This window comes from Callionymus lyra, chromosome 5 (assembly GCF_982586985.1).
Source record: "Callionymus lyra chromosome 5, fCalLyr1.hap1.1, whole genome shotgun sequence".
Classification (NCBI taxonomy): Eukaryota; Metazoa; Chordata; class Actinopteri; order Syngnathiformes; family Callionymidae; genus Callionymus; species Callionymus lyra.
Genome location: NC_141822.1, coordinates 24,538,928 through 24,551,982, shown reverse-complemented (window position 1 = coordinate 24,551,982; position 13,055 = coordinate 24,538,928). Strand labels below are relative to the sequence as shown.

At 38.4% G+C, this 13,055-nt stretch overlaps 2 protein-coding genes across 3 annotated transcripts in view; one reads left to right on the top strand and one right to left on the bottom strand.

Moving 5' to 3' along the window:
• LOC148079864 (sodium-driven chloride bicarbonate exchanger-like) overlaps positions 1-8,498 on the top strand; it is a 30,903-nt gene extending 22,405 nt beyond the window's left edge. The window contains exons 17-27 of the mRNA XM_087791575.1: positions 773-878; positions 1,348-1,509; positions 1,894-2,007; positions 2,153-2,314; positions 3,358-3,609; positions 3,674-3,742; positions 3,822-3,995; positions 5,142-5,264; positions 5,346-5,410; positions 5,491-5,604; positions 7,132-8,498. Coding sequence (XP_087647701.1) covers positions 773-878; positions 1,348-1,509; positions 1,894-2,007; positions 2,153-2,314; positions 3,358-3,609; positions 3,674-3,742; positions 3,822-3,995; positions 5,142-5,264; positions 5,346-5,410; positions 5,491-5,604; positions 7,132-7,207 — 1,417 coding nt within the window. The 3' untranslated portion in view covers positions 7,208-8,498. The remainder of the gene's footprint in view (positions 1-772; positions 879-1,347; positions 1,510-1,893; positions 2,008-2,152; positions 2,315-3,357; positions 3,610-3,673; positions 3,743-3,821; positions 3,996-5,141; positions 5,265-5,345; positions 5,411-5,490; positions 5,605-7,131) is intronic.
• A 1,836-nt stretch (positions 8,499-10,334) lies between these two features.
• LOC148079863 (glucagon-1-like) lies at positions 10,335-11,890 on the bottom strand. 2 transcript variants are annotated; one of them, XM_087791588.1, is made up of 4 exons: positions 11,815-11,890; positions 11,629-11,735; positions 11,395-11,547; positions 10,335-10,511 (listed from the first exon to the last, which is right to left on the bottom strand). In XM_087791588.1, the coding sequence occupies exons 2-4, from the start codon at positions 11,724-11,726 to the stop codon at positions 10,394-10,396; spliced, it is 369 nt and encodes a 122-aa protein (XP_087647714.1). In that variant the 5' UTR covers positions 11,727-11,735; positions 11,815-11,890; the 3' UTR covers positions 10,335-10,393. The 2 variants fall into 2 exon arrangements, with proteins under 2 accessions (XP_087647714.1, XP_087647715.1); XM_087791589.1 differs by having other exon boundaries at positions 11,395-11,544.
• Between the last annotated feature and the right edge of the window lie 1,165 nt (positions 11,891-13,055).

The following is a 13,055-nucleotide window of genomic DNA, read 5'->3' as shown; positions in this document are numbered from 1 at the left end:
ACACACTTCCTTCTCCTTCAGACTAAATACACGGAAACTCCTTGAAACAATTAACAATGTTGCCTCCTTTATCTGTAACACATGCTGCAACTTTGTCGTGAATGTATTCAAAGAGAAAGTCTTCAATCACAGTGGCAGTTTTATGGAACGTATGACGACCCTCGAACCGTTTACAGGCTCTAGAGGAAGGAAACGTTTGAGCAGCTTTTGTCCTCCTTAGCAAGTCTTTAATGACAAATTTGGATACATTTCTTTTAGATGTAATGAAGGACATTTTCTTACCCAGTATTATACTATATATTGATGTTTTTGTACTGCCTTACACTACTGCGTTACAGCAAAAATCTATGTATTACACTTGTGCTTTGTACTTTATTTTAAGTTGCTTTAAAACTTAATCAGGACTCGAGCATAGCATGTTAACTCAACTAAGAAACAGATATGATCAAAATAACTCAATAATGTTGGCTTAATACTAGAAAGTTATATTGAGAACATGGAGTTCTGGATGAAGTTACTGAGCAGATTTACATCTGCAAAGTACTTAAAATGAAGCTACATCAACAAATAGCAACAGGAAGAATGTATGATGTAGAGATTCATGAGGCTTCAAGTCCAATTTAGAATGAGAAGAGAAGAAAAGTTTAAACACATTTTATAGCTGGGATTTGACTCAGTTTGAATCAGTCAATGATTTTGTAACTTATAAATCATAATCACACAGAGCTCAAAGATAAAAAACAGCTGAATCTTTGCTCTCTATTCTCTTCAGATGTGAGTGTGTAGAACCGAGGGATCCCAGCAATGCCACAAAAAGGTTCTGGGAGGACAGAAACGTCACAGTCACCCAAGTCAACTGGACCATGCTGGACGTTAAGGTAAGGAATCCTTGAGATTTTAAACCACTAGACCTGGGATACACTTCTGGATATTTGCGGTAAACAACATGTCAATCATCAGTTGGTCGTGTGCAGCGTTAGAACTGGCCCCGAAAAGTGGGTTTTTATTGAGTCCACGCTGCTTCTGACACTTTGCTCTGTCATGAAGCGTAGTAAGTAGGTGGAGATTAAGAACATGTGGGGAGGATTTCATGGGATAATCCTGTATGGGCACAGAAAGGCAGCCTGAAAACTTTCACTGTCAGACATGGATCAGTCAACAGGAGCATGTCGCGCAGCTCTAGAGATGTGGTGTGCAGGCAGAAGACCTGAAGACGTATCAGCTCTTACACTCTCAGCATGGCAGGCAAACACTTTGAACTGTTTCGCGCTCTGTGTTTCCTCATGTAATTATAATGAATACAATTACTGTCATGGCCATCATCACCTTGTCCTCTGGTGCCAGTAGGAGTGCGAGATGCTGCACGGCGAGTTTGAAGGCGCCGCCTGTGGACCCCACGGCCCCTACATCCCTGACGTGCTGTTCTGGTGTGTGCTGCTCTTCTTCTCCACTGTCTTCATGTCGGCTTTCCTCAAGGAGTTCAAGACCAGTCGCTACTTCCCCACCAAGGTATGGCGCTCTCAATCTGTCACTTTCTTCACACGAACAACTGTGTTTCTGGTTTGAAAAATTTAAACAGAAAGGATTTTCTTGAATTTAGATGAATTGAAAAAGTTGCAGAAGATTATGGTCATATTTCATATTTTACTTCCTGTAAAAAAAAGAATTGAAAAACAGTAACTACCGGTAATAAACATAAACTGTATTCAAAACAGCTCACCGCACTGCCATCTACTGACTATAAACTGAAATTACTCTCCGCTTTGCCTTTCTATGTGTGATATTTCTATGATTCACCATCTATGACATCCATTGGCGTAATATGTGGGGTGATGCTGACTCACCATCTGTTGTGCTTGAGCGCCACCTCATGGTCATGTTTCTCATCTGCAGGTTCGGGCCATCATCAGCGACTTCGCTGTCTTCATCACCATCCTCACGATGGTACTCGTGGACTACGCTCTGGGAATCCCTTCACCCAAGTTACAGGTTCCCAGCAAGTTTAAAGTGAGAACAAAAATCTACTTTGATTTCTTGATACTTTAAAAAATAACTATTATAACGATTATACATTTGATGTGATGCCTTAAAAATATTTGATACTGAAAATAAATCTGGGGAACAAACAGGAATTGCTTTTTATTTTCTCCAGCCGACCAGAGATGACCGTGGCTGGCTTATAAACCCAGTTGGTCCTAACCCCTGGTGGACCACCATCATCACCTTCATCCCTGCTCTGCTGTGCACCATCCTCATCTTCATGGACCAGCAGATCACAGCGGTCATCATCAACAGGAAGGAACACAAACTGAAGGTATTTGTTTGTTTCTTTACAACAGTAGAGGGCGCTCGTTGTCTTCCAACCGGTGTCGACAGCAAGCTCCTGTCTGTCCTATAGAGGAGCTGTCCCCAACTTTTTATAAGTGCAAACAGGTTTATTGTCAGTAATATCTGCATGATCTCGATTTAAGATAAAAACACCAACAATCAAAAGAAAATGTTAAGTGCTTTATAAATAAATATAACACTGACACTAACACTGAATCAGCAGGAGCCCTGGTACGGTTCCTTTGCAACAAGATGGTCTCATTTATAGTTTGTGTTTCACACTTTTACGCTACTTTGCAGGTTTATTTTGGAGGTAACACAACCAAAACAATAATCTTGACATGTCAATAGTCCCTGGCTTTTCTTTTTTGAAAAAAAATGTGTTCATTTTTAAAAACAAAACCTTAACCATGAATACATTGTTACACAATTAAATAAATATATTTTTCTATATGGCAGGTAGCAAATGCTTCACTCACTGCCTGTTGGTCATTTGGTTAAGATGCAGAAAAGGCACTTAGAATATTGTAATCAATTTTAAAGTACTACTCAGGAAAAAGTATGGAAATATATTTAAAATGTACTTCTGTTAAAAGTCTTAGCTACTTCTTAACAGTGTTTTTTGGGGCAAAAATTAAAATATCATTGTGATTTGCTTATTTAAACATAATATATTGAAATATTCTAACAAAATAAAACTTTTACATTTTAGGCTGAAATATTTGTCTTTCCTTTCATTCTTTGGAAATTACTTCAGGGTATAGATTTATTGATTTTGATAAAAGTTAATTTCACTTATAAATTGGTTTGGTTCAAAATATAATGATCTAAAAAACTCCCAATGAAGCTAAAGTTAATGCAAAATTTCTCTTTTTAATTATTACTTCTAAAGTACACACCAGGATTACACATTGAAGAAACCTTCAATAATTACACATCTAAAATGTTTTAAACAAAATTGTCAGACCGTTGATAAAACAGGACATATTGAAGTGACCTGTTAAATCGTGTGTGTTTCCGCCTCCACAGAAAGGTTGTGGGTACCATCTGGACCTGTTCGTGGTGGGTGTGATGTTGGGCGTGTGCTCGGTCATGGGGCTGCCTTGGTTCGTGGCGGCCACCGTGCTGTCCATCTCCCACGTGAACAGCCTGAAACTGGAGTCCGAGTGTTCCGCTCCCGGAGAGCAGCCAAAATTCCTGGGGATCAGAGAGCAGCGTTTCACCGGCCTCATGATCTTCACTCTGATGGGCTGCTCTGTCTTCATGACATCTGTGCTGAAGGTCGGTTGAGAAATTCCTCTAAATGTTTTCGTCTCCAATCCAAACTATTTCTTTATTCCTACAGTTCATTCCGATGCCTGTGCTTTACGGAGTCTTCCTGTACATGGGGGCGTCTTCACTCCGAGGCATCCAGGTACACTTTCTTTTTTTTTTTACATTTAAATGATCAGAAATGTTCAACAATTAAACAAACAATTGTCCAATGTGTGCAGTTTTTCGACCGCATAAGGCTGTTTAGCATGCCGGCCAAGCATCAACCGGACTTCATCTATCTTCGCCACGTTCCGCTGAGGAAGGTCCACCTCTTCACCCTCGTCCAGCTCAGCTGCTTGGTGTTACTCTGGACCATCAAGACCTCCAGAGCTGCCATTGTATTCCCGATGATGGTAAATACATTTGTATCACATAGAATTAGACCTAAGAATCATCAGTATGCATCGGTCGCTGAACATGTTGTGTTGTTGCTCTTTCGTACAACTTTAAAGCAGAACTATGTAACATTATTTTCTTTAATTATTGGTTTAATACTGACATTAATGATCGACGTATTAGAAGTCTTTGATTCTTTGCGATGCACTGCACAGCTGTGCATTTTAAGTGTCTCATGTCCACCAAAACTGCTTTATAGGATGGTTTCATTTATGAAGTACTGAGAGATAAAAAAGAATAATTGACACAACAAGACTCTCGATCCCCTTTTAACAGTGAAGCCGCAGCAGTACACTATTCTATCACTAGGGGGAGCCAGAAACAAACATTTATCTATATATTTCTTAGCTAATTTATGAAATTCTTTAAGCGTTTTTCTCCATCAAATGGAATCTTGAGGTAGAACTTAAGGTATAAATAAAAAAACAACATCTTACCTCTGGCATAATTACTTAAAATAGTATGACATAATAACACGATTGCTAACAAGGACCTGAAAAAGAGACGATGCTAAACTGATTTTAAAGTCTCTGCATCAGCTTCCTTTATCTGATTTGCTTTAGCCTTGGCGGTCCAAGAAATAATAAAATAAACACATTTGGAAAAATCAATTTAGCTGTCATGACCCATATCTACAGAATGAATGCTTCTGGAATGTTTCTTGATTATACATTTAATTATGTATATTTTAAAGTATATTTTTGCTTAGGTTTGACATGTTCTTTTGGGCTTTTGTGTCTGCATGTGTGTAGTTAAATAGTGTATAGAAATATAGTTATGTTCTTGAACATGATTATGATCATTTAATTCTCTGCTGTGAAGCCTCTGTTTTATGATATATAGAATAGAATAGAATAGAATACGTTTATTCATCCCCAGAGGGGAAACACACTTTTACAACAGCACAATGAGAATACAGTGCAAGGAAAAAAAGAAATAATAAAAGAGATAATAAAATATATATAATTTTAATATATATAAAATCAAGCATGTTTTCAATGAAAAGTACCATTGAATTTAAAGCAGTTCGTAGCTGGACAACATGATTTGTAACAGACTAATGCCATTGAGTAATTGTTGCTCATCATCTGATCCTCTCTCAGGTCTTGGCTTTGGTCTTCATCCGAAAGCTTCTGGACTTCATGTTCACCAAAAGGGAGCTGAGCTGGCTGGACGATCTGATGCCGGAGTGGAAGAAGAAGAAGCTGGAGGACGCAGAAGGAGAGGTGCAGACCATCAACATATCTCAACCCTTCATCCCAGAATACGTGTCCTTGCCGTGACATTTGTGAACCTTCTCTCCTCAGGAGGAGCACAGCATCATCGTGGAGGAGGAAGGCATTGTTCAAGTGCCGATGGAATGTCACCTCAAGTAGGAGCTATTTTTTGTTTTTCTCATAATACATAACAAATGTATGGCAAGTAACAAATCCTCTGCACGTGTTCTTGAAGGGGAGATCCTGCCACGGTCAACATCACCGACGAGATGTCCAAAGGATCTTTTGGGAATGTGTGGAAGAGCGTGAACCCCCCTGAGAGCACTAATAAGGAGCCGAGTGCGAAGAGGTGAGAGTCCACCTCACAGAGTGGAGCACAAAAGGCGTTTTGTATTTGATCAATTCCAAGGATTTCGCTCCGTTTGAAAATCAGGTGCTCATGGAATTTTAGCATTTTTCCAGGAAGCTGAGAAGCTAGCGTGTTTAGATGAAAGGGTTCATCTGCTGTTTTTGCAGATTTCCCACAGAGTAGACTAACACAGTCCCTGCTTTTCTCCATCCATTCCACTCCCAAGCTCCCCCACCTAACCTCTCAGCAGCTGATATCCCAAAGGTAAGTCGCTCCTGGTCCCGGTCAGTGGTCCGTGCATGCTCCGATCATTACAGTGTTGCCGTCACAGCATGTTCTATGTTTAAATGCAGCATGTGAAGGATTAACAAGAAACACATTTGCATGCTGCATTTCTTGATTCATCGACAAAATGGAAGTTGCTCCGTGTTTTCTTTTTCCTGTGTCGTCTTCGAAAAGTCAAAGAGTTATTTTGGTATTTTGACCCAAAACCGCACTATCAGACCTTTTTACTACGAATGAAACAACCGTTTTCTTTTCTTTACAAAGATGCCTTTTCTAGTTTAAAATGAATTGTTCTGTTTATTTTCTTTGTCCTGCTCTTTTATCCATTGTCCCTCCCCTCTACACGTCCAAACCATCTGAGTCTGATTTAATCATTTTTCATTTTCTCACTCCTAGTCTGTGCGTCCTCCACTCTAACTCCTCTAACTCTGGTCTTTTGACTTGTTCCTCCAGGCCTGCACTCTACTCTTCACCTCTTCTCCCTTATCTTAACTGTAGAGATTGGTACCGATATTCAGTACCATATTGACAAACAGTAGTAGATTGACCCAAAAAAAAAAAAATTTAACATATATTTTAAACTGTAGTCATGATGATTATAGTCAAATTCCCTTTTTGTGTTTACAACACTGGAGCTTCTGTTATAATTAACGAAAATGTTCCACAAAATAATACTGACAGAACGCTATTCAGAAATAGTGGATTTATTACTTCAGAGTTATTTTAAAATTGAAAATATTAGAAAAATCATTAAAGTTTCTGGACACATTTGCATCATTCTTTATGCACTCTGATGGTTCATCACTCCTACTTTACTTACTTGACTTGTCCTCTGTTTTAGCCACAATTTCTTTCTGTCCCCTACTGGCGTTTCATTCTTTATCCTCACTTTAAATGACTATATCATTAACAAACATCATTGTTCATGGACACTCATACCTCACTTAATTCACTTCACTTTTATTATAACAATTTTCTACCTTTTATTTCTTGTTATATTTCATTCTTGTTCATTCATTTCTAACTTCTTCATAACTTTCCTGTCATTATTGTTTTTTTTTTTACTTCCCATGTTCTGAAGCAACCAGTAACTTAAGGTATTGATCTTAGTTGAAGGCAAATTTATTTTCTTTGTTTTGAAGAAAAAATACCAAAATAACTCTCACATTCATTCTGATTTATTATTGTTTTCTTTTCTAAAAATATAGTTTGTAACGTTTGCGTTTTTATCATTTGGCGTAGTTGTCCCACTGGCGGTGAAAAACGCCACAAGCGACGGAGACATAACAAGAGCCTGGACAGAGAGACGAGTTTGTGACGACACACACTGAGGCGGTGGCACCTGCTGTCAATCATGAAAAAACACAACAAAAAAACATAAAAAAAAACAACTATACCGTGCCACACTCAACCACCTTCGTACTGTGTTACACTGTGTTTTTTTGTCATGTATGTCTGTGTGCAAGTTGTGTACAACCGAGAGTTTTGTTAGAAGCAGTATTAACACAAAGAACAAACGCACATCTTGTGTTCTTTTTTTATGTATATCAATGTTTGGTGATACCAGCAACAGAATTATTAGACACCTATAGGTCAGTGGGCCAATTATACCATCGTTTTAAACAATTTTTAAACCTACATTAATTGTATTTTGTATCTTTTTTACATATTTCCAAATGAAAAACAAAAGCAATGGGCTAGTTTAAAAAAAAAAAAAAAATCCTGCCTCTGCGACGTGAATAAGTCGTCTAGTGGACCTCAAACACTGAATAAGGAGATACTTGCCAAAACTCTTTCAACTGCTAAGTAAGTGAAAACATTTTATAGACACATCTCGATGTTCATTTGTGAGGTTTTGTTAATGGCGGCCCTTCCCCGGCTTCAATATCGCGCGCCTGACAAGCTAGTCAAGTCGCTACTAGCTTCATGCTAACAGCACAGAGAGCTCTTGAGAAAACCCCGCCTTGGATGACGTTCCGCGGGGCAGCTTTTGTCACTTTACAGGTAGCATGGCGGCACAGTTTGCATCTGTTGCTTCAGCTTTTTTTTTCATTTCATTTTAGCGGCTGTACAGACGAGCTGTGTGTTACCACCTCCATCCTTTCTGTCTCTTTCCATCCGCAGACATGACTTTGATGTGTTAGCATCTGAAGCTAACCATGATAACTTCTAGAGATGCAATAAATACTCTTTTTTTTTTTTTTTTTCCGGGAAGGACGACATATAATAAACAGTTAAGAGTCTTAACGATGTATAAAACATAGTATATTTTATTCATGTAAAATGTTACTAATATATTACTAACATGATGGGGTTTTTTTTCTTTCTCGTAGTTGTATGTTCTTTTTCCCTTTTGTCTATGAAATGGTTCTTAGTTGAGTAGAGAAGTGAATCATGGGTCAGAATTATATCAATAACACATGTTTTGGCCGAGTCTGTGTGGAAATTTTGCCTTAAATTTGGTAGAGCTAGCCGTACACTTTCTGTTGGGTTCTTTCGAGTCACATGTACAGAACGCTGTCCGTTCTGATCTGTTGTTCAATTTGTGGTTTTGTTTCACGAGCGTGTGCGACAGAGTGAATGAGAGCGTAAATAAATATATGAAACCAGTTGTGGAGAGTTTGTGTCGTGATGCCGGAAAGAATAAGAGTAATTTGAAAAAAATAATGAATGTGAGAGAGAGTAAAATATCATATTATCAAGAATATCAGGACTTAATCATTTTAAAAACTACTGCAGCATAAACCAAGAAATGTATTTTCACTCCAACAAAAAATAATAGGAGAAAGAAAATGGAAATAATGAGAGCGTTTTAAAATGTATATGAAAGAAGAGAATACAAACAAACCCAAAAATAACAAACTTTTGGGGGTATTTTTCCAATATGCTCATGTGTTCTTATACGATTATTGATGAGAAAAACTGTATTTATTATGAAATTTTAATATAATCACAGGTCGAGGGTTTGAATCCAATTATGCATATACAACTGGCTGTAAGGTTTGCTCCATACTCTATATATATCTCTTTTTTATTTCTTTTTACGTGTCCCTTTGACTATAATTGAGCAGCCCGCATGAGGTCCCAGTAAAACTATCAGACCATTTTTGACAACTTTTTGATCTATTTTACCCAATAATTTTTAGATCAACTTTAATGTAATTTGTTATGAGTCCTATGTTTAATAAGGCAAACATTTTTTGCAAATCGAGAAACTTCTTTGTTGAATAAGTTTGTAAATTCCAAGCCTTTATACGTTTTAATGTAAAAAAAACAAAACATGTAAACTTTTATATCATATATGCATTTTTGTACATAGGTCATTTTAGAATTTGTATAAAAAAGTATGATGTATTTATGGCTTATCCGTGTTGGGGTCGCGGGGGCAGCAGCTTCAGCAGAGAGGTCCAGACTTTCCTCTCTCCATCTTCATCATCCACCTCTTTATGAGGACCCCAAGGTGTTCCCAAGCCAGATGAGAGATGTAGAGAGACGTATCTCAATCAGATTCCCCGACTGAAGCCACCTTCCTGAGAAAAAAACTTTTTGATCTCACGATCCAAGTCTTCTCTTCGAGATACTTGAACTCAACAATGTGTTTTTTTGGTGGATTTATAAAAATAATGAATTGGTTTCAGTTGTTTTGTCGACACTCATTCTGAGCTGTTCAACTCTGGTTTTTTTTAAAGATGTATATATTTAAATCAATAAGCCAAACATACAATGAAATCCTTTATTTTGCAGAGCAGTACAATCAACACTGCCTTTGTTTCCTTCAGTCCATCCTCAGATTCATCCTATTGTCCTAAAATAAATAATTGATAGAAAAATATGTTTTTTGTGTCTTTGCATTAGTATAAAAAAAGTTAAATATAATGGTGACATAACAACACGTAATATGGCTTCCTGTCGCCGACGGCCTTCCTGTCCGTTTGTCCGGGAGTGATCGGCTTATCTTCTCTTGCTGCGGAGAGAGACAGGAAATAACAGCTGGCGAGGAAAAGAGTTTTCCCCTTGAAAAGAGTGAGACAGACATGGTCGCTTGATTTACCGTTCTTCAGAGGGTTTGGAGGTCATGACCCAGAGAAGGTACTCCTTAGCAGCCAAGGAGTCCAGGACTTTGTTCACGTCGCTGGTGAAGCTTCCGTCCACGTGCCTCCTGCTCAGCATGAAGCCATGTCTGACGGTTTGCGATCTACGTAAACATGTAAAAAACCTACAATTTAAACGCTAAGGTGAGTGAAATTAAAGATTTTTTTTTTGGTTCCTGATTTTCCTGTTGATTGTGTGTTTCATTGATCATCACCCATCAATCATCCGGCTGCGAAGAACATATCGATCAACACGGTGTAAAAGTTCAGCTGATTTATTTTCTCACAAGCGCAGTGAACATGGAAAAAAAAGCAAAGGAAGGTGGAGAGATGGAAAGCAGGTGATTGGCTGGTTCTGTATCTGTCGTCAAGGTGAAATCAGACACAGCGTTGCGAGGGGAAAAGGTAACAGCCTACTTTCTTCTGACTTGGCCAGACTTGAGTCTGGCTACAAAGTCTTTCATGGCCTGGTCCTTCAGGAAGGAGCTCACGTCGCTCGTGAACGTGCCGTCGGCGTGACGCTTCGTTCCTCTGGAGACGACAGAACCACACGACTGGTCAAGTTTTTCAGTACAAAAGTTTTTTGTTTTTTTTTAGCAATAAAATCTTATTCTGAAACCAAACTCACATCCTGCCAACATTTACATTTACCCACCACCCTTGCTGTCCCATGATGCACTGCTCTGGTAATGTTTCATTTATCAACTATAAATAAAATGTAAATCTTTTTTTTTTTTTTTAAATAAGCGATTTTCTCTTTGAATAACAATAATTGTAAAAAGTTATTTGACATTTGTAAACGTTCTACAAGTTAAGAAAAATAAAAAAAAGCAGAGGAAAAAATGGGAGAATTTGAAATGTAATGATTCTGGTACAACCCTTAATAGACCCCTGCAAAGTTTGGTCCGAAATTATGTGGCCCTTATATAGAAAATGCTTTATTTTGTATTTAATTGTATTATTCATTACTAATACAATATATGATTTTTGTTTGAGGACTTTTGTCAGTATTTACTGCCCCTCTTAAAAATGTATTATAAGTTTTATTATAATACATTTATTTAAGTTAATACAAAAAGAATAACAAGAAGAAAAAAAAAGAAAAGAGCTTTTATATAGGGAATTTGTTTTAAAATTAAAATTATATACAATATTAATTCAATCATCTTTAGACTGATTTTATTATATATATATATTTTATTTTTGATTCCCCATTATATTTAGGCTTTTAGCTGATTTTTATGGTGGCCCCTAAATGTAACTGTATAAAATGTGGCCCCTGAGGTAATTTACTGGCAAACCATTACTTTAAAGTCTTTAAAATGTTTTTGTTGAAACTCAAACCATCAAGTTTTTAAACATCTCAGCTCAATAAAAAAAGACATTCATAAAATGAAAAACAATAAACACTGACCCGCTTCGCTTGCTGTTCACCAGCCACTGAACAAAGTCCTGCGCCTTCCGGTCCTCCAGGTACTTGCTGTAGTCGTTGGAGAAGGTTCCCTCCGAGTGCCTCTTCATGTTGGACGACTGCTCGTCCTCTAACCTGTCTTGTCCTTCAAAGCTCCTGCCAGACGACAACCCAAAAAAAAAAAAAATCTGAAAAAGTGAGTCTAAAAAGTGAGCACACAACTGTAGGAAGACTCACCTGGCGCCGTCTTCAGCCTCGGCCAGAGGAACCTGCAAGCTCCTCTGGATGAGGCTGAGGAGCAGCAGGACGGCAGCCAGCGAGAAGATGCTTTTCATTGCGATGACCTGCCTCGTAAAAGATTGAACATTAGCACGGCGGCGGAGAGCGGCGTGACAGATAAGAGCGTCCACTCTCACAGCTCACCTGTTGATCCTCTCCGGAGGTATAGCTCCTGTTGCTTGTTCCCCGAGCGCCTGGATCTCACCTCCTGCTCCGGATCAGGCTCTTATACCCCGGGGTATGGAGGAGGAGGAGATGAAGTCCGCTCAGGTGGGACAGTTTCATCACTCATTCACCTGTTACTCTCAAGCCATTAGACAAAAGGTCCCTGTCTCATCGATGAGATCAACAAGGTGAGCGCCCGTCCAGAGAGGAAAGAAGTCAGTGGAGCGCGAGGCCAGCCGGTACTTAGGTGTCAAGATCAAACAAATGCAGCTCGTCCTGACAAACACCGTACTTTAATGTGCTACTGTGCCATCAGGAGGAAAGTGTGTGTGTGTGTGTGTGTGTGTGTGTGAGTGTGTGTGTGAACAAGGTGACTCAGTATTTATGGACCCACACGGGTTTAAGACAATAAGCCTCTTTCTCTTATTTAGTGCTCATTATTTGACAGACATATGATGAGTCACGAAGGTAAACATCTTGTTAATGTTTAAAAGAAGGAATCGTATTAAAGCAGGTGAAGCAACAAGTCCTTTTTTACAGATTGATGTTTGGCTTGTTGCTTTCTCAACATCTTCTGCCTGCACAAAACTTGAAATGTATAGTGCACACTGAACATGCACATTTTAAAAATAAAATCCTTTTATTTCTTCCATATTAAAGCCCAGAATGTAATGTTGCCACCAAGTTAATTCATTTGTCCTCCCATGACTTGATGACCCAACATCGGGAAATCATCTGAACGACTTCCTTATCACTATTTCACGACTGTTTACATTTTGTAATTTCCGATATTTACGACGTGCAAGTCGGCATCGCAGTAAATCCAAACGTGTGATATGTTACACAACAATCTGGGAAAGTATTTTAGCAGTAATGTTGCATTTTCAACATAGTTTTTAAAGCATGTTTTTCCCTCAAAGAAATGTGTATAGTTTAAAGAAAATGTATGGTTTATGATGTTCATGGTTTATTCAGGATATGTTAGATTTTGGGATATTTTCTTCGCCTCACATACGTGTTGAAGTCCCCCAGAAGACGAGGGAATCACTCTGAAGGACACCATCTAGCAACCCTTGTAAAGGTGTCTGGTCACTCTGAGCTGCTGTTACAGTCACTTTTCTTCTTCATCATTAGGGGTTTCTAAGAATCCCTAGACAACTTACACACAAACCATCCATTTTTTCCTTCGAAAGCTGTTTTGTCTTTTGTTCAAAACCTTT